The following is an 18,464-nucleotide window of genomic DNA, read 5'->3' as shown; positions in this document are numbered from 1 at the left end:
CTGAGCCACCAGAGAAGCCCACATCCCGTACTGAAAAACAAATTTTGGTGAAGACATCCTTTTTAGTCCTCACCAATATTTATTTTCCAGTATATTATTATTTTCTATATACAGATTTTCAGGGATGAATTAGGACAAGCTAAGGACTTCTCTCTCAATATATGTAATACACTTATACCCAATAATGGGTCTGAAAATATCCTCTAGAACATATATGAAAGGAATTACTCTTCTGTGTTGTCACTAAATTACAGAAATTTCTGATAGAACTTTTCCAGTACCATTTTTGTCCTGATTATGTTATTAATGTTGAAACTGTTTTTAACAAGCTTTCAACAAGTCTTTTTTTTATATTATTGCTATTATTGTTACAGATTTGACATTTGAACTGAGTCTACAAGTTCAGACCCACATGTAATGGATTGTTTCATCACTGTTGGAAGGCTAGTGTTATTATATAATTTTAAACATAAATAAGTTCTGAGGATTACATCTGATGGCAGGAAACACATGACAGATGGATAATCATTAAGAGATGCTAAAATGTGCCTGAGTGTCCAAGAGACTTATCTGAAGTGGGGACCATCTTAAGGCAGGGACTTAAGTTATTAATCTTAAGTGAGACGTCTTCATACTACGAGGTGCTGGGTGAGCTGTAAGCCAGGTGGCTGGGACAGAAACTGACAACAGTCTCTTACACTTGGCCTTAAGGAATGCAATTCAGGATGATGCTTCTATAATTTTGGACTCTCCTCCATCTTGTATAACATTTTAAACTGAGATATTTTACAATTACTCAGAACAAATAAAATTACCTAACTAAATTCATTTACTAGAGAATCAATGTTTTAAAAGGATCTGAAAACTTCAGCAACATGCAAATATATGTACTACTGACCAACGGTAAATCGATTCAGTCCAAAAACGTTTTTCGGATGTTTATTACTGTCCTTCCTTATATGGTTTAGCTGATGTTTTGAAGACATCACACAAAATCTCCTGCACAGAACATACAGATTCTAACTCCATTCACACTGAAGTTCTTTCTACTATTTACATTATGGAATTTTTTTGAACAGAAGTATTCATTACTATTCAATCATTTTTCAGTTACTTATTTTTGTGAATTGGGAATAAAGAAGTATCAACTGTAAGATGCAAGTCTAATTAATTTACATGAAAATTAATAGAAAGTACCTTAGTGAAGATGAACACCTTGTTGACTCTATGCTGGCTAAAGTAAATTGACCAATAGTCCTTGTATACATATGTATCTAATAACTAGAAAGAACATAGTTAAAAATGACATTTTGTATGAAAACGATATCTTACATTTAAAATTTGGAAAACATGAATTATGTGCAAAAAATTTTTAAAATACATTTGAAAAAATATTTCATTTTTTTCCTTCTGAACTATGAAACTGTTTACTATGGTCTCCATTCTTTTAGCAGCATTGTTCTAATCTGAAAATTAGGATTTTACCTACAATTCAGATTAACCACTAAGAGATGTCAATGGTTAAAATAGTAAGGGCATCAATGAGAGATCACAGAGAACCACCTTCTAATAGTAATAAAATAAACTATTAACCAGTAATCATTGCTTTATACGAGTTAAAGTGAGAAAAACATTAAGAAACTAGAACAAATAAGCTACTTTATGTACCAACTGTCTTCTGTTAAAATACTTGCTACATAGTAAGAACTCAATAAATGTTCACCAAATTCAAAGAACATTTAAGAGAAAACACCGATGTTATTTAAAATCAACTTTTCCCCTCAGTCCTAAACTCTTGCTCTAGCATAAGGTTGCTCTCAGAATTAAAATAATGGCTTATTCTACGTTTCTGATCATTCCTAGGAGTCCACTGTTCATAAATTTTGATTGTCCTATTATTAGTTCCAGCATTAAACTCCTGACATGCTAAAATGTTCTAACGCTAGTTTCTGCACTCTAAACTCATTTTATCATAAAGCTGTACTTCTCTAATAAGTGCAATCAGTACAGCAAAACCTTCTGTCTGCTCTACAAATGTTTTCATTACACTTCCTGGAATAATTTAAGAGCAGGAGCCAGTACCCATCAGGGGCCATGATTCCCTCAGCAAAATCCTATCCCAAATCTGCCACTTGTCTCCAATGTCACTCCTACTACTAATCTCTTAGAGTCACAAATACTTGATTATTAACATCTTTATTTTTACTAGGGATTACTGGCAGTCTCTGTGCAGGAAGCACAGCCAAGAGGTGCTACACCATGCCCAAGGTCAGGGACGGTGACCCAGAGCACCAGGTTGCGACGGTGCAGGAGTGGCGGAGAGGAGCTACTCCACGTCCGAGGACAGGGGTGGCGGCTGATAGCTACCCCATGTCCGAGGTCTGGGGCGGCGGCCAAGAGGAGCAACCCCACATCCAAGGAGCGGCGGCTGCGTGGGCGCAGGAGGGCCGAGAGGAGCTACTCCACATTCAAGGTCAGGAGGGGCGACTTGTTCAAGGTAAGGAGCAGCGACTGCGCTTTGCTGGAGCAGCTGTGGAGATGCCCCACATCCAAGGTAAGAGAAACCCAAGTAAGATGGTAGGTGTTGCGAGAGGGCATCAGAGGGCAGACACACTGAAACCGTAATCACAGAAAACTAGTCAGTCTAATCACACGGACCACACAGCCTTGTCTAACTCAATGAAACTAAGCCATGACTTGTGGGGCCACCCAAGACGACAGGTCATGATGGAGAGGTCTGACAGAATGTGGTCCACTGGAGAAGGGAATGGCAAACCACTTCAGTATTCTTGCCTTGAGAACCCCATGAACAGTATGGAAAGACAAAATGATAGGATACTGAAAGAGGAACTCTCCAGGTCGGTAGGTGTCCAATATGCTACTGGAGATCAGTGGAGAAATAACTCCAGAAATAATGAAGGGATGGAGCCAAAGCAAAAACAATACCCAGTTGTGGATGTGACTGGTGATAGAAGGACGGTCTGATGCTGTAAAGAGCAATATTGCATAGGAACCTGGAATGTTAGGTCCATGAATCAAGGTAAATGGAAGTGGTCAAACAAGAGATGGCAAGAGTGATGTCGACATTCTAGGAATCAGTGAACTACAATGTACTGGAATGGGTGAATTTAACTCGGATGACCATTATATCTACTACTGTGGGCAGGAATCCCTTAGAAGAAATGGGTAGGCATCATGGTCAACAAGAGTCCGAAATGCAGTACTTGGATGCAACCTCAAAAACGACACAATGACCTTTGTTCGTTTCCAAGGCAAACCATTCAATATCACGGTAATCCAAGCCTATGCCTCAACCAGTAACGTTGAAGAAGGTGAAGTTGAACGGTTCTATGAAGACCTACAAGACCTTTTAGAACTAACACCCAAAAAAGATGTCCTTTTCATTATAGGGGACTGGAATGCAAAAGTAGTCAAGAAACACCTGGAGTAACAGGCAAATTTAGCCCTGGAGTACAGAATGAAGCAGGGCAAAGGCTAATAGTTTTGCCAAGAAAATGCACTGGCCATAGCAAACACCCTCTTCCAACAACACAAGAGAAGACTCTACAATGGACATCACCAGATGGTCAACACCAAAATCAGATTGATTATATTCTTTGCAGCCAAAGATGGAGAAGCTCTATACAGTCAGCAAAAACAAGACCGGGAGCTGACTGTGGCTCAGATCATGAGCTCCTTATTGCCAAATTCAGACTGAAATTGAAGAAAGTAGGGAAAACCACTAGACCATTCAGGTATGACCTAAATCAAATCCCTTATGATTATACAGTGGAAGTGAGAAATAGATTTAAGGGACTAGATCTGACAGATAGAGTGCCTGATGAACTATGGACGGAGGTTTGTGACATCGTACAGGAGACAGGGACCAAGACCATCCCCATGGAAAAGAAATGCCAAAATGCAAAATGGCTGTCTGGGGAGGCCTTACAAATAGCTGTGAAAAGAAGCGAAGTGAAAAGCAAAGGAGAAATGGAAAGATAAGCATCTGAATGCAGAGTTCCAAAGAATAGCAAGTAGAGATAAGAAAGCCTTCCTCAGTGATCAATGCAAAGAAATAGAGGAAAACAATACAATGGGAAAGACTAGAGATCTCTTCAAGAAAAGTAGAGATACCAAGGGAACATTTCCTGTGCTGAAGCGGAAACTTCAGCACTTTGGCCACCTCATGCAAAGCGTTTACTCATTTGAAAAGACCCTGATGCTGGGAAGGACTGGGGGAAGGAGGAGAAGGGGACAACAGAGGATGAGATGGCTGGATGGCATCACCGACTCGATGGACATGAGTTTGGGTTAACTCCGGGAATTGGTGATGGACAGGGAGGCCTGGTGTGCTGCGATTCATGGGGTCGCAAAGAGTCGGACACGACTGAGACTGAACTGAACTTGCAATCTATAATTTGGCCTTCTGTCAACCACTTTATACTTTTCTTGACTAAGACCTGGACTTATGATTTTAACCATATGCAACAAAGCAAAACGTTGTAGAGAACACCACTTTTTCACATTTAAGCATTTATAGTGATTAGAAAGTAAGAGTATTTTAAAGGCTTCATACCTTTTTCCCTTTTCTATTCTAGATAGGATTTGTAATGGCTTTATATATATTTCCTCTGTAAACAGAAGTACATACTGCACACACATCCTCAAAAATGTTTGGAAAAAACAAAGAATGCAAAGTGTTTTTCAATGAGCATGATTTATGAAGAAGCAAAATAATAATTTCCTTAACAATGAACTGCAAATTCACTTAAAATATTTTTAAGTTGCTGAGAAGTTATACAATCACAAAATCGTGTAACTTTAAAAAAAATTGTAGCCGACCTTAGAAATCATCTGGTTCACTTTTACATGTGAAGCAATTGAGTTGAAATTCCTTCAAAATAAGGAAGTAGCAGTAGTCAGACTGGACTTAAAGTGCAAGAAAATAGGCTTTGTAATTTAAAAAGAAAACAAACCAAAAAAATAAAAAGCCAGAGTGAAAAAAAAGTCTCTACAACAAAAGTATGTGAACTTTGGCACATTATTTAACTTTTGGAGCCTGTTTCTTCATCTTTACAAAAGCACGGACTTTAATAATTCTGCTGCTGCTGCTAAGTCGCTTCAGTCGTGTCTAACCCTGTGCGACCCCATAGACGGCAGCCCACCAGGCTCCACCATCCCTGGGATTCTCCAGGCAAAGAACACTGGAGTGGGTTGCCATTTCCTTCTCCAATGCATGAAAGTGAAAGGTGAAAGAAGTCGCTTAGTCATGTCTGACTCTTTGCAACCCCATGGACTGCAGCCCACCAGGCTCCTCCGTCTATGGGATTTTCCAGGCAAGAGTACTGGAATAATTCTGTCGACCAGTTAATTTGAATTCATATTCAGGAAAATAACTTTGGTTTATTCACTAGAAATTTACTGAGTATCTAATATATGTGCTAGGCAATGTCTTTAGCAGATACACAAAGGACTAGGAACCTATAAAATTCTGAATAAAAACTAGCATTTGTTCCCTAACTTATATCTTTAATAAACATTATTGAATACCGTGTGTGCAAAGCAATGGAAATACAATGGAAAAGTAAAACAATCCCTGCTTTCAGCTTAAAATCTTAGTACGGGAAATTCAACTAACAATAATATCTAAAGTGCTATAACTGAAACAAAGTGCTCTGATAAATACCAATATTATAAAGAAGGTCCACTTGTGAGAAAACATTTAAGGCAAATCCTCAAAGATGAAAAAGCAGCCATACAAAAACCTGGGGAAAGATTATTTGTGATAAGACAAGGTACACAAAACTCAAGAGAAAATACAGTTTGACTTACGGAGAAATTTTCAGTTTTTAAACTCCATTTCTATTACAGTCCTTTTCTTTCTACAATAAGGCTGTCTGAAGCAACAAAAAAATTAAATTCTACAACTTTGGATACTTTCCAGTAAAAGCAAAGAGCTAAGTAAGCACAGGATAAATACAAAGACTACATAGCTACAGATGTCTGCCGGACCAAACAGTGTGTGCAAATGAATGGAATCAAGCTAGACAGTGATAAAAAGAAGACTGTGATATCCAGATTTTATTTTGTAGGTAATGTAACACCCGTGAAATATCTGGAAGATATGATGAAAGCTGTAGTACTTTAAGGAAATTTTAATGTCACAAATATGCAAGAAATATTAAAGCAAAGAAATAAGAAATTACTACATAACAAGGGTTAGGTAAAGAGGGTCTAATTTCAACAGCTAAAACAGAAAACAGTACTACAGATATGCTACATCCAGACATGCCAAGAAACTGCACGTATGACACAAAGACTGTCTCTAAGGCCAAAATCTCAACAGTGTCACAAACAGGAAGGAGAGGGCACTAAAGCTTGTGACACACGGAGTTCAAGAAATCTGATATAAATTGTTACACTTTTAAATTATTTTAATTTCCCAATTATCCAATTTATCCTTTTTTCATAAGTAACACTGTCATACAGTAAGATTCTTTATCTTTCTTCCAAGTGGTTTTATACCACCTAAAAAAGCAACTTAAGAGGTATAATATAATTACAAGAGGAAACAGTATGCATTAACACTCCCGCCTAATCCAGGTGAACAATTCAAAGGCATGTTTGCTTTGGAAATGTGACAGCAAATGACAGTCAAAAAAGATTCACCAAAAACTACTTTAGGGACTTAGCTGGTGGTCCAGTGGTTAAGACCCCATGCTACCACTGCAACGAACAGAGTTTCGATCCCTGATCGGGAACTATTAATAACATCCCACATGCTTCTCAACACAGCTGAAAACACAAAACCGACAAGCTACTGTAGATACAAGGCACTATGTATAGTAGTTACCACACACTGGCTCTCAAAATCTAAAATTTGGGTTTAACCCTAGGCTCTACCATCAGCTCTGAAAACTCGGGAAATTACTCAACCCTATTTTCCAATAAGTGATAGCTGTCCACAGGGTTAATGAATTAAAACACACAATATGCACAGAAAAGTAACTGCCATATAATAAATACCCCAATTTAGCTACTATTTATATTGTGCAAGGCACAGGTGGGAATGATTGTGAAATAAGGAAGAATCATCAATTCCAGGAACTATTTAGGGAGACAAAAGTACCTTTAACACCTTGAGAACAATTAGTATAGTACAAGATCAGAAATAGAAAAGATTAATTCAAGTTTATGAAATTCTTCAAGCAAAAAGGCTTTTAAGTAGTTATGATGCTTTGTTCAGAAAATATCCCATCAGATAAGTAACACAGCTGGCAGTGAACACCAAGAGATTCCTTCAATCCTTAAACTCATTAACTCAAATATTACTAATTTCATACTTGAGATTTAAGTTGTTTTAAAACTTAAGATTAAATCTGCCAACCAAAGAACCCTCACTAAGTGACTCACTGAAAAGGTAAATGAGATTAGGCCAGGGATTCCAGTAACATTTCACGACTATACAGAAGGAATTCTGGAGATTCTGGTTTAATATTGTGGGGCACATTATGATTCACAGTAAATATCACTCAACACTTTACTGAAAGACTATAGGAAAGGTTCAAACTAGGAAAAATAAAGCTGAAAGGATTTAGTGTGCTCTTGGACAATGCAGAAATATCTTCCAACTCTAGCAAAGGGCCTAATGCAGTTCTCACCTTAAGACATCTAAAATCAGAGAACTGAATTCAAAACAAGTTTAGGTAGATCAACCTACTGATGTATTGTTTTCTCTCATGCTTGATTCACTGACTTACAGATTGCAGATGTTCAATAAATACATGCATATAAACCCATATGTAGAAGTCTTGTTTTCCAGCACCACAGCTGTGCTACATGCATTCAAACTGGCTACATACACATTTCATCCCTTTCTCCAAAGCATGGCCATTAAACCTATCTTGTCAAAATAAAATGAATTCTGAATTAATATTTTTGTTTCACTTGATACTATTTTAGTAGGTTTTGTCATAACATCTAACACCTACTGAAAAAGAAAAACTCACAAGTTAACTATCATAAACAACAGACTTTCTAGAGATTATTCTTAGTAAGATTTAGTCTTTTAGCTTAAGGACTTTGGTAAGAGCACAAAATCTTCTAAAAATAATTTTAAGTCTGCAGGAAATAAATTATTATGGCAGGATTTGGATATCAAATATAAGGATCCCTACAGGACTCACAGATGTGCTTTAGGTAAGTCCATGAATTCCCTGAATTATGCAAAAATTATAATATATGCAGAGGATGAGATAGTTAGATAGTATCACCAATTCCATGAACATGAATTTGAACAAACTCCAGGAGATAGCGGAGGACAGAGGAACCTGTGTGCAACAGTTCATGGGGTTGCAAAGAGTTGGACATGAATTACTGACTGAACAACAACATATGCATACATATTTTTTATAGAAAGAGAACATAGCTCCCTTTTTTCAAAGGTCCCCCACAACCCAAATTTAAAAAGGGGCATTTAAATTTGTGAAAATAGATGCTGAGAAACGGTTTTCATTCATTTTTATGACTTTTTAAGCCATAAGAGCCATTTTGCTAAAAGCTAAAATACAATGTTTCTGATTATCTCTTTTATTTAGTTATACCATTATTCTTTAAATCCTTTTCTGGAGTGCTATTACACTGTCTAACTGGGCTTAACTAACTAGTCTTCCTTTGGCATAAAAATGTTGCCTTTCTGATAGCCCAAGAATGTCTTTCTGTGTTTGCCATTTTCAAGTTGATTTAATAAAACTAGAGAGGGATTTTTCTATTACTTGATATTTTAGTAAGACACATGAAATGTTTTTTGGTATTCTAGATACTAGTAAAACATCCAAATACAACAAATACATTTTCATTTTAACAAAAAAGGATATTGATGTGTCACTGTCAGCTACAGCAAATCAGCCTCCAGTAAACAGACCAGGTATCCCCTGGTTTTACCACTGAATTACTATGAATTAAGTGCACTTTTGGATGTTCTCAAAGGCCTGGCCAAGCTTTAAGTGTCATGAACAAATTTCAGTTCCTCTAGATCTTTCTCTGAACAGAAATACATACTTCCCCAAAACTGTTTCTAGGCCTCTTGCTGGTGGTGGTGGTTTAGCCTCTAAGTCATGTCCAACTCTTGTGACCCCATGGATTGTAACTAGACAGGCTCCTCTGCCCATGGGATTCTCCAGGCAAGAATACTGGAGTGGGTTGCCATTTCCTTCTCCAAGGCATCTTAGGGCCCTCCAGTATATCCTACTCTGACCTTTATGTCAGTAAATTTTAATGGGAAGTTAAAATTTTATCCTAATTTGGGGCCTAAAAGTTTGTGCATCTACATATTAAATTCCAACAGATTATATAACCCCAAGACCACCACTAATGACTAGAACCAAAGACAAAACCTAGATGCAAAAGAAGTCTTTTATATAGTAGGTTAAGTGTCTTTTACTCATTCATTCACCCATTCACTTGGACATTAGGTCCCACTGTGTAGCCAGCTGTGGGGATTCAAAGGAAATAAAATATAGCTCTAATTCTCAATTGTGCTTAGTCACTCAGTTGTGTCCAATTCTGTGTGACTCCATGAACAGTAGTCCACCAAGCTCCTCTGTCCATAGGATGCTCCAGGCAAGAATACTAGAGTTGCCATTTCCTTCTCTAGGGGAATTCTCATTTAGTACATCAGAAAGATTTCACATTTTTAAAGGGTGACTGAAGGGACATGCAGATTGCAGCCTAACTTGAACATTACACATTCAAAAATTCAATACTGAACATACCTACAGGTAATTTCTACCCATCCTGAGCATCTTCCTTTGGTATCATTTCTACAGTATTTGACAGCAATAGAGCAAAGAAAATGTGAATAATTTTAAATTTTATCCTTTACTAAGGATATCTATCAATTACATGTTAAAATGATACTGCAAACTTAAAGAACAACAACAAAAAAAAACCTAAACAAAGCACTATTCTTACAGCAGACTAAAGGGATTTCCCTTATTAAGTTCTTATTTGGGCATGTATCAATTTGTACTCTTCATAAGAGGCATGGCACTAAAAAAAATTTACAAAGATCATTCTTTTCCTCCTGTTTCCAAAATTTTGTAAGTCACCTTAGATGATCATGAGCTGAGTTAAAGTTAAAAAAAAAAATAATATGTACAAGCACCTCATCACAACATTTCCCAGCTGAATTTTTTCCAAATGACATTTCCGTAAATTAAAATTATTAAATAAATTCAGATTCAGCAAGCAGCTGCTAGGTGATAAGGAATTTAAACTTTAAAGCAAGTGTGTAATCTGGCAATCTAATCTTGTAACTCAAATCTAGTAAAACAAATTAGAAGTGCAAAAATCCTAACAATTTTAATTTATGATGTGAGAATATATCTCAACATATGTTTAATTTGGGGTACTGGTCACCTAAGATCATTCAAGAGAAAAAAATTCATTTAAATTAGAAACTGGGTATACCTTTTAAAAAATTTCAATAGTATAATCAATGCTCTATAAAACTGTTAGCTGAAAGCTTAAAGAAAAACGTCTGTTTTAAGAAAAGCACTTATTACCCAAAATACTTCAAAAAACATTGCATATTATAAGATATTTTGCTTGGACAATAGATAACTCTGAAAAACGTTCATTAAATATTTTAAAAAGCAAATTAAATTTTTCTCCACCAGCTAAATTTCTGTACTTTTTCTATGAGAATGTCATTCAAGTTTCTAAAAAACACCCTGACTTTAAACATCTCTAAAATATGTACTTCTTTTTAAAGCAATACTGTCATTAAGATGTACTTGTAAAATTACTTAGATTTAGACAAAAGTAACTGAAAAACTTAAAGGGGAAGCCTTGAACACTATTAATTTTTCCCCCACATGAAAAGTACAGATAGCAGCAGAATACCCACTAAGTGAAAATATTAACTGATTTCGAAGGCACACTGTTAGTTACAACATCTGAAGTGGGATTTATTTGACGAATTGCATGAAATTTTCAGAATATCTGCTGCGACTCAAGTAGAAAAGAGGGAAGTGTTCACATAATGTGTTAGCTTGTAGTCAAGAAAGACATTTCAACTAAAATATGTCAACCCCCCAATATGAAATCACTTAGACATTACTGATGTAGTATTTGGATGAATTTCCGTATAGAAGATTTTTCAGACTGACATTGTACTCAGTGCTTCAAGGGTGAGGTAAAATTAGTTCTCTTTTGTTCAACAGTGCCTAACTTCCACTAGATGAATCTTGGTCTCCAATCCCACTGTCCAGTGCCTGCCTTACATGGAGTTGTACTTCACTGGACCACATAAAGTGTTTATATTATAAAAGGCTTCTAGGTCACTTGGTTCAAATGTAATAGCCGGTTTCATTAATGTTCCAGGAGCAAGGGAACTCTCTCCTATAATCCTCAGGTTGATAAATTTGATTTTCCAAGTATTCTCCACAAAAGGGCAGCGGATGAGTCCAAAAATTTGTTCAAAAATGCCCAAACAAGTGTTTCCTCGGTGGACAGTCCCAGCGACTCCGACCATAACGAGACCATGGGGAGAAGCAGCACATTTTAGTCCATGGGAATCTAGGTTGGGACTGAGAAAAAGATATTCCTCTTTCACTAGTGACAGCAGACGAAGGCTCACAATTTCTGCTCCATAGTAGTCTATCACATTTTGTTCAGATGTGTTGTAATAAAACCTAAGCTTGACATCGTGCCAGAAGTGCTGTGGCCCCCATTCATCTTGAGGTGGTCCCAGAAGAGGATTCTGAGAATTCAGAAGTTCAAAGAACCACTGACAGAATTCTTCACCTAATCGACGAAAATCAACCTTTTCGGCATTTTTTTCTTCTTTCTCCTGCTGATTAATAAAACCAAGGTTAATTCTCGTATCTATTTTCTATCTAGGCTATTTCAGAGTCAAGTTTTAATGTACTAGTTGTAGCAAAAAGGAAATGAACCATCTATGAACTCAATGGTAGTACATTCTTTCTCAAAAAGGGGAGGTCATTTAAGAAGTTTAGTTTAAACTTCTGACCCGTCTAAGAAATTAAGATTCAACCAAGACTCTTAAAATACAAGCATGAATTAAATCAATAATAATGATTTACATAAGCATTTTCTCTTGATTGTGGCAGTGAATCACAGGTATGTTACCTGTCAAAACTTTCAAACTGCTTTAAAGGAATACACCTTACTGCAGTATATTTCATATGCAACAAAGTTTATAATAAAACCAGTCTTTAAAAGACACTTCTAAATTTGATTGAAATAGATTATTTTCTATGATTGAGATTAATTTCATACACAGGAAATATGTTTTCCAAAGGAAATATTGTAAAAATACACCTGAGAGACTACCATTCTATTCAACATGTATTCCAGAGCATAGTACTTCACATAAATGTTTAAGATCTTATATTTACTGGGCATATGCCCAGTACATTTACATACTACTAAATGTACTGGGCACTGTGCTTGGCACTTAAGTGCTATTTCCTTCTATCTTCACAAATCTTATGACACAGATTTATTGTTATGCCTGTTTTATAAAGAAAACAAGGCCCCCTAATTTGAAGTCACATCTATATGATTTCAAAGTTAACACTCTTTCCAGTACATTAAGGAAGCCCTAGAATATCCTTTCCTAATGTGAAGGCAAACATCTCTCACTTAATTTAATGTGAGTGTGTAGTTTAAAAACTTCAAGTTATCTAAAGGGTCAATAGGTATTTAAATATTCACACAGTATTTAAAATGCACAGTAGAAATACAAAGAAATACAAACAGCCAATGTCAGTGGAGGAAGTTACTAAAACAGGGACTTTTTTTTATAGATAACAAAAATTTCTTTCATTTTTGCAATTTAATGCCAAAGAAAGTCTTCAAAATAAGAAAGGGCTTATAACAGCGTTCTTTTAAAGAAGGGGGGAAAAAAATTAGAGAACCAGAGGCTAAATTAAAATTAAATTGACCCTGCAGTCTATCTTGGAGAGGGGCATGGCAACCCACTCCAGTACTGTCTGGAGAATCCTTTGGACAGAGGAGCCTGGTGGGCTACAGTCATAGGATCACGACTGAAGAGACTTAGCATGCACGCAGTCTATCTACCATCTTTAAAATCAAGTCTCCATTTGATAAGGGCTGCAAAACATTTTTCCCTCACAAATCAAAAGAATATCATATATACATTGAAGTGAAGTCACTCAGTTGTGTCTGACACTTTGCGACCCGTGGACTGTAGCCCACCAGACTCCTCTGTCCATGGGATTCTCTCCAGGCAAGAATACTGGAGTGGGTTGCCATTTCCTTTTCCAGGGGATCTTCCGATTGAACCCAGGTCTCCCACATTGCAGGCAGACGCTTTAACCTCTGTACCACCAGGGAAGCCCTTAAACACAAGAATACAGTCTCTCAGGAAACCTCCTATAGAGACACAGAACTTCAGATCCAAGTACTAACATCAAAGATTTCAAGGGAGGAAAGGAAGCCAGATTGAAAGAAGGGGGAGGAGGTGGGCAAAAGGGGTGGCCTTATAGACATCTCCTGCCACCTACAGATACCCAGGTGTTATGGGACTTTTCCCTGGGCCTCCAGAGAAGGGAGGACTGGAACTCGGCCCTCCCAGAAATCAGACCTAAATATATTTTTAAAAAAGGTTCAAAAGGTAGGGGATATATGTATACCTATGGCGGATTCATGTTGAAGTTTGACAGAACACAACAAAATTCTGTAAAGCAATTATCCTTTAATAAAAACAATTTAAAAAAATACTTTGTCTTAGGTGCTTTACTGCTCCTTTAGGATGCAAAAGATATAAAGCTAAAATTATAAAAAATAAACATTAATTAACCATGTTACTCCAGATCTATGATTATCTAAAGATTTTTACACAAACTATGGTTTAGGATTATCACTATGAAATCTGTTTTACCTGTTCAGAGGGTCTAATGTCCTCTGTCTTAACTGGCTCTGGCGTTTCCTTCAATTTTGGTTGTAACTGCTTTTTCCAGTAATCCTTTGCATGCTGAATAAGATTGTGTTTTTCAGTAGCTGGAGGTATAATAACACCCTGTGTTGCCAAGTATTTAAATATGACTTCTCGGTGGACTTTTCTTCGCCTCAGAAGTTCTTCTACACTTTGACTGTAGACTAATATTGCACGAATGGCATCTAAAAGAAAATTGTAAAGATTAGCAGAAAATCATGAGTCACCTGTAAACTTGTCCAGGGTTAGCAGAAACACTATCAAATGATATTTTATAAATTCTTCTCATGGCATTATTGCTTTTGTATGAGATGGTTATCATTTTTAAAAACCAGAAAGTGGGTTGTCAGGTTTTGGGTTTTAAAAACATTTCTTTATAAATTTCCCTACCTAGAATTCCTCCTTCCTTTTACTTCTCATAAAGGATTGTGAATTTAAGCATTTTAAGGAATGGTTGTATTTCAAGAAAAAAACTGAATAAGAGGGAAAAAAAATTTCTTTCCAATAAGGTCAATAGACCTACATTCATTTACAATCTCAAAAAACAGACAAAATTACAATTCTTTTCAGTTCAATCTCCTTACTCTACAAATAATGAAAGTCAGGGATACATAAGGCATCAATAATCATACTTGTAAGAAGTGGCAGAGCCAAGACCGTCTCTTTTTTTAAAGAATTTCTGTTAAACAGACTAAACATTATTTTTCTATGTATGAGATATGAAAGTAGTGAAAGTCACTCAGTTGCGTCCGACTCTTTGTGACCCAATGGATTATACAGTCCATGGAATTCTCCAGGTCAGAATACTGGAGTGGGTAGCCTTTCCCTTCTCCACAGGATCTTCCTGACCCAGGGATGGAACCCAGGTCTCCTGCACTGCAGGCGGACTTTTTACCAGCTGAACCACAAGGGAAGTCCAAGAACACTGGAGTGGGTAGCTTATCCCTTCTCCAGGGGATCTTCCCAACCCAGAAACTGAACCAGGTCTCCCGCATTGCGGGTAGATTCTTTATCAACTGAGTTATCAGGGGAGCCCATATAAAGTATACAGGATGGCAATAAAATGAACTCCTATATACACACGACATAGCTTAAGATATGGGAATAATTAGTATCTTTGAGGTCCTCACTTTACCTTTCCCTACATAATGCTATTCCCTCTCTCTCTTTACCTCACATGTAGATACTCTCCTAACTGCTATTTATCATTTCCTCAATTTTCGTTCTTTTTGGCTGCCCCTTGGGGCTTGTGGGATCTTTGTTCTTCGACCAGGAATTCCAGGGATTAAACCCAGACCTCCAGCTGGGGAAGCACAGACTCCTAACCACTGAACCACCAGGGAATTCCCTCAGTTTTCTTTATAGCAGTACAATGCAACCATGTAGCCCTACAGAATATAGTTTGGTATTTCTTTGAATGGTCTATAAACCTAATCCATCATTATATTACTGTAATTTTAATTTTTATTGTTTCTGAGATAAACAGAGCTGTAGTCAACTGATTTTCACTAAGATAATTACAGACTATACCACAAGGTATTTACTTTTGTTTTATAGACTTATTATATGTATCCAAGTACTAATACTATTGCTTTGAACATCTCCACACTATTGGTGAATGTGACTAAAACTGTAATAGATTAAAATGCTGAATATAATTGATGGTGAATCTAAAAGCAAACAAGAAATGAAACTACCCAGTACACAAATGTCTCCCAGCCCAGTAGGGCAAGGAGAATGATCATCACCTGGAACCTGTTACAAAGACAGAATTTCTGAGCCTGCTCCAAAACTACTGAATAAAAATCTGCATTTTAACAAAATCCCCAAGAGATTCATGGGCATATTTAAGTTTAAAACACTCAGGTAAGCAATCTTCCATTTTAGGAAATAATATCAAACTTGTTTTCCAAAGTAGTTGTTCCAATTTACACGCCCCAGTAGTTGTCAAAGACTTACTTCACAAGATAAACAATACTTGAAGTTTATATGTTTAGTTTTTGGAAATTTGGTACATATAAAAGAGACCATATATTTTCGGATTTTATTTCACTGCTTTCTAAAGATGTTGACTATCTTTTCTTATGCTCTCCCTGCCCCCTCCACCACCCCAGAAATGATTCTTCACATCACCTAACATTTTTGTACAGGGTAGTTTCATTTCTTGTTTGCTTTTAGATCCACCATCAATTATATTTTAATCTATTCATCAATAGTGTTAGAAGGTGATTACCATGTAAAATATATAAATGCCAAAGAACTACATTAATTCTAAAATTATTTTCAGTCTAACTTCTTAGAAATTCATTTGGTGTTCATGGTTCACTGTCAAATGAATGATCTTAAACGGCAAAAACGTAAAAGGTCTTAAAGGGAAAGGCAGACTTTAAGAGGCAGACTCTGATACTTAAGTCATAAGCTAATACAGGAGTCAGAAATTTTCCCATTTTAAAGTAAATTTCAGCAAATTTAAAATAAAATTAGTCAGGTAATATACAAAATGATAAAGGCTTAATGCTTAAGCTACTCATTACATTACAACCAAACAATATTTGTAACCCATGAAATCTACTCTACCGAAATGTTTATTTGGCTCTGAATGTAGTCCTAGTACACAGAATCATCTCTGAAAAAATTTCGATCCATAAAGAGACATAAATTCAAACTGTCTGCTGCTCTTTCATCACAGCAGTTGTTTTAAGCTCACAAAGCAGCAGACTGATAGTGTTTATGGTATCTTCCCCAAGCTCAAGAAAATAAGCAGCAGCTGATACTTCTCCCCTGATCGAAACTGAAAAAGGAGAACACCCGCCTTCCCGGAATTTCTTTAAAAAAAAAAAAAAACAATATTCACGTACACTGAATTTTCGAAACGAAACAAGCAGCACTTGCCCATAACATTTAAAGGATTAAAACCTGGAAAGAAGCACCATTTTCGGCCCACCATTTCCCCCAGTGCTTGGCGAGGCGGGGGTGAGCCATGGATGGCTACGAGGCAACCCAGCAGCTATACTGTCCACGATTCCCGGGGTATCCACCGCGAGAGAGACCTACCACGGCCTTCACTCACACGCTCCGGCAAGCTGGGGGCCGAGTGAGGCCTGAGGAGAGATGGCCACTCTTTGGGGGTTGGGGGGTGGGGTCTACCCTTACCTTGGCGGTCCTCAGGCTGCACCAGACGGTTGGTGATAGTGTCGCACAGGGCCATGATCTCATCGTTGTCCAATAGGCTGAGCAGGTTACGACAGCCCTCCATCTCCGTGTAGCTGAGCCCCGTCATCTCGACCCCCAGAATGGGGGGAGAGGACGCCGCCAACAATGTCGCTTCCTTAGGCCCAGCGGGCCGGCGCCTTGGCAACAGATACCGGAAGTGCCTTTCCGGCCGTTCGCCACCGGAGAGCCTCGGGTATTCCAGACCCGTAGGCGGAAGTGGTAGTAAATGAGGGCACTCAGGAAACTCGGTACTCCGATCGGTGGTTCCGGGCTGCTGGGAACTGAGAGAAGTATCTCGCATCTCACTTTAGGGAAGCTCCACGTTTACACCGGAACGCCGGCATTCCACAAGCTAAAACGAAACCCTCAATTCCTCAGGAGTCACGCCTCCAAAAGAGCGCCTGGGAGGCCTGCGCAGTACAGGTGCGTGGAAAGCTGGCAGCGGCCCCCGTGCAAGGCGAGCTCCCGTGATGCAGCGGGGCCGGCCGATGGAGGCGTCTCCTCTCCGCCCGCGGGTCCGGCCCCTCGGCAGCGCTCGAAAGTTGTCTGTGGCTACTTCCGAGTTGGGTGGTACACCTGAAGTTTTATATTCTTGTTACATAGTTGTGTGTTGAAACAGTCTGGCGTTGTTTAACATTGTACTTGGAAAAGTTTAGGAAGAAAATCACCTACCCTATGCCAAGCCTGTCCGCCTTTCAGCTTCACTGGCCAACAAGCTGGGGTCCGCTATTGCTTCTCTTCTGATCCTCACCGGCTTGGCTTTAGTAGAGGCAATATCGCGAATGGTTTAATGTTGGGGACTCTGAAAACCAGATTGCCAGAATTTTATTCCGTCACTTCTTAACTGTGACCTTGAGCAAGCTCTTTGGTCTCCCAGTTTTCTGTCTCAAAATGGATACAGTAGAGATACCTACCTGATGGGGTTGTTGGAGCGGAGGAGGGTGAAGAACCGTAGCGCCTAGAAAGAGCCCAGTATGTATTAGCTCTTGTTATCACTGTTAGTGTCAACATTTACAAGAGGGAAACTTCAGGCTTAAATGCACTGTCACTGGCTTCTGTCTCCTTCCATTGTTTTAGCCATCGTTTAGATTTATTAACGTTAATTAGATTATTGCCTGTTAGTAGCTGAAATGTGCACACTTGCATATCCAGGTGAGCAAAATTAACCTTTATGTAAATATCACAGCTAAATATCAGTCAAAATGTACTGTGAATATAGTCTTTAAGATAAGGCATTCAAAGCATATTTAAACTGACTTGCCATTGG

The 18,464-nt window shown here is 37.9% G+C and overlaps 1 protein-coding gene across 2 annotated transcripts; it reads right to left on the bottom strand.

Annotated features, from left to right (window-relative positions):
* C1H3orf38 (chromosome 1 C3orf38 homolog) lies at positions 9,397–17,560 on the bottom strand. 2 transcript variants are annotated; one of them, XM_013969425.2, is made up of 3 exons: positions 17,138–17,560; positions 13,931–14,169; positions 9,397–11,857 (listed from the first exon to the last, which is right to left on the bottom strand). In XM_013969425.2, exons 1-3 carry the CDS (start codon positions 17,496–17,498, stop codon positions 11,282–11,284), a joined length of 1,176 nt encoding a protein of 391 aa, XP_013824879.1. In that variant the 5' UTR covers positions 17,499–17,560; the 3' UTR covers positions 9,397–11,281. The 2 variants fall into 2 exon arrangements, with proteins under 2 accessions (XP_013824879.1, XP_013824909.1); XM_013969455.2 differs by having other exon boundaries at positions 9,397–11,854; positions 17,138–17,518.

This window comes from Capra hircus, chromosome 1 (assembly GCF_001704415.2).
Source record: "Capra hircus breed San Clemente chromosome 1, ASM170441v1, whole genome shotgun sequence".
Taxonomy (NCBI): domain Eukaryota; kingdom Metazoa; phylum Chordata; class Mammalia; order Artiodactyla; family Bovidae; genus Capra; species Capra hircus.
This window is presented reverse-complemented; position numbering and strand designations above follow the sequence as displayed.